We start from the raw sequence: 2,938 nt of genomic DNA, 5'->3' as shown, positions 1-2,938 counted from the left end.
AAAAAAGAGTGGAAAGGAAAAATCTGACTTGCTAATAAAACCATGGTTTACATACCAAGAAGCTCAGTGTGCAGTAGGGTATTAGCCTGAAACCTAAGTGCGAACTGTTGGAGCCTTCAGATTCCCACTGACATTAATAGGATTTTGGAAGTAATGCAAAACTGAACTTTGCCTGGTGACTACAGACAGCTGTAGATAGAACAGACAGACATCAGGATGCCTAAAAACAGAGAGAAGAATGCATGACCAAAGAAAGACATAGGCTACGGCTGCACTGCGTTTACACACAACACATCAGGATGAGGCAGATTTTTCTTAACTATTTTCTTCATTTTTCCTAAGTAACTCTTTGCTATGAGGGGAAACACCTTGGGAGAGGCAGTTGGAGTATTTTCAACAAATGTTTGTATGTGAAAACACATCGTTGTGTTGAAGCTTTTCCACGGAAGTTTCAAGTTTTTGATGGGAGCACTTCAGGGTCCACATCCACTCTCTTGTAATGAACATACACACAGAAACATAATGGGACGTTTTTATTTAAAATAGATAATCAGACATAATTACTGATTGCAAGAAAATTATATGAGATCTTCCAGATCTTCCACTGCAGAAAAGAAACCTGTTGTATCTGTTTGGTGACAAGTTTGAGATGTCTTTTGCTCTGCAGTGGAAAAACAGTCTGTTTGGTGACAAGTTTATCACTGTGCAGCCAGCTGTATTTCTTATGCCAACTTCTATCAGAAGCTTAGAACTACTTTGCTGTCACGGATCAACAAATTACTTCTTCTATCATGACTTCTGTAAGGCCGGTGATGATAGGATTAACATAATGTAACACACCTGCTTATGCTCTTCTGTAACAGAGATCTGAGGGCTCTGCCTATAATATAGCCCTCCGTAAGGTTTGTAGCAGGCAGTGAGTTGAAAATTTTCCCCCTTCCCTAAAGGAGTAAGCACGCTCTGTATATTTATGTGTGTAAGTCTGGATACCTGCATTATCCAGAGCGTCCATGTCTGGATACTGACATAGCATGCATGTCATGCCATGGCTTCTTGTCAAAACCTATGAATCTCTGGCCAGTTTTAGCCAAGCTGAGCAAGGAAGTTGTCTTAATAACATGACATTCTTACAAGTTTCATAAACAGAGGTTGCTAGATAGGTAATTTATTAAAGCTTCCAGTGAAACAGAGGCTTTGGAGTGCATTCATTTTATACTGGAGAACCCAGAGAGAGAATGTCCTGGAAGCCAGGTTTCAGGCTACTCATTTAGATTGCCTTACCTGGGGGATATAGACATAATGAAACACTGAGAATAAATAGGGAAAAAAATAAACTCAATGGTTATAGCACTGGGGGAAAGCAGGAAAAAAAAGGCAAGTTGATCATTATCAATGAACTAGGATAAAGCAAGATTTCTTTCTTCCCCAAGTTTTCCAGGAGTTCCAAAATATCTCTGGGCAGGACATAGTAGATGCCATTAACGAATGTTATGATGGATACTTTCAAGAATTACTGGTTGCAATAGGTAACGTAAAAATATTATTTTATACTAGCAGTAATCTCAATATCTAGTATGGTAACTCTGATGCATCAAGACTTATTTTTCTGATATTTTTATCCATTTTACTCTCCTATATTGTGCAATTAAATTTTCAGAGATAATGAGAAAAGAATATTTGAACTACTTTTCCATGTTTGTGTAAATCTAAAAATGTATATATGCAGCCTTAGATTCTGACTGAGCAGAACTAGTATCTGTTCTTTATTTGGTAACAAATTTTGTGTGATCAATGATAACTGCATTACCAACTGATTCTACACATATTAAATAACTGGCAAAGTTTTCAGGACTTGAGTGGTATATAAACAAGTTCCAAGCTTTATGTGCCTTTGTTTTTCATTTATAGAATAAGGATAATAATATTTCTACAAAGATGTCATGTGAGCGTATTCACTGATATTTAATAAGCCCTTCAATGCAACCGTAATGAGCACCCACCCAAAATAAGTACCAGACTTTTTAAATTATAATATAGTCATGGTTGTGAAAACTGGTAGCTCAATTTTAAGCTGAGTCATGGACAGCACTACTCAGCTTTATATTTCAAGGAGCTCAAAGCCAATAGAATTGATTTTATAATAATCTTATGTTTACCTGTTGCAACTTTTCTTTCCTAGTTCTCTGTGTTCGTGACAAGCCTTCCTACTTTGCTTACAGGCTTTACAATGCAATTCATGTAAGTCGTCTTTCTTCTTCACATATCATAAAAAGTAGCTTCCCTATTTTTTTGTTTGATTATTCTTAAACAAGTACTTACAGATCAGCCCGTTCAATCTTCAAGGTGTGATTGCATGTTTTAAAACTGTTGGTACCTACATAAATTTCAAAGCAGTAGTGCCTAAGCAGCAGTTAGGATTTAACAGTTAACAGTAAAAGGTTAAATATTTAGATTCCTTAAAAAAGTATCTGTCTGGTAACTTGTAAATTTTTTTTTCACTTGAAAACCTTTCTTTTCTATGGATTGTATCTCCCCCTGCTGTGCAGAACTCAATGTGCACTTTTCTTACTATGCAATTTTTGTATCTAGAGATTTAATAAGTACCACTAAAAATTAAATCATAAATTAGTGTTACATAAAAACAAATGGTCATATTTTCTTGTGGGGTTCAACATATATATGTAGGTTCTTCATCTTTGTGTGTAAGTGCTAACATACTAAAACAAATGCGTGCCAAGAAGAAATGTGGGTAAATGTAAACACCTACAAATTCTTCCTACTAGAGGTCACTGAAGACATTTTCTTCTGTTTTTCATTCATTAGTGAAAATAATGAGGCATTATGTTATATAAAAAATAAAGTATAATCTTTTATGCTAATCTTTTAAGTCGAATCTTTAGAAGATGGTCATAAAAGCCAGCCATGGGTAAAATGTGAA

The 2,938-nt window shown here is 35.4% G+C and overlaps 1 protein-coding gene across 1 annotated transcript in view; it reads left to right on the top strand.

Annotated features, from left to right (window-relative positions):
* Positions 1–2,938, top strand: part of ANXA10 (annexin A10) — a 31,348-nt gene that overhangs the window by 24,372 nt on the left and 4,038 nt on the right. Inside the window, exons 9-11 of the mRNA XM_009330737.1 lie at positions 1,182–1,199; positions 1,431–1,526; positions 2,180–2,238. Of these exons, the coding sequence (XP_009329012.1) occupies positions 1,182–1,199; positions 1,431–1,526; positions 2,180–2,238 (173 nt within the window). The remainder of the gene's footprint in view (positions 1–1,181; positions 1,200–1,430; positions 1,527–2,179; positions 2,239–2,938) is intronic.

This window comes from Pygoscelis adeliae, unplaced genomic scaffold (assembly GCF_000699105.1).
Source record: "Pygoscelis adeliae isolate BGI_AS28 unplaced genomic scaffold, ASM69910v1 Scaffold167, whole genome shotgun sequence".
Classification (NCBI taxonomy): domain Eukaryota; kingdom Metazoa; phylum Chordata; class Aves; order Sphenisciformes; family Spheniscidae; genus Pygoscelis; species Pygoscelis adeliae.
This window is presented reverse-complemented; position numbering and strand designations above follow the sequence as displayed.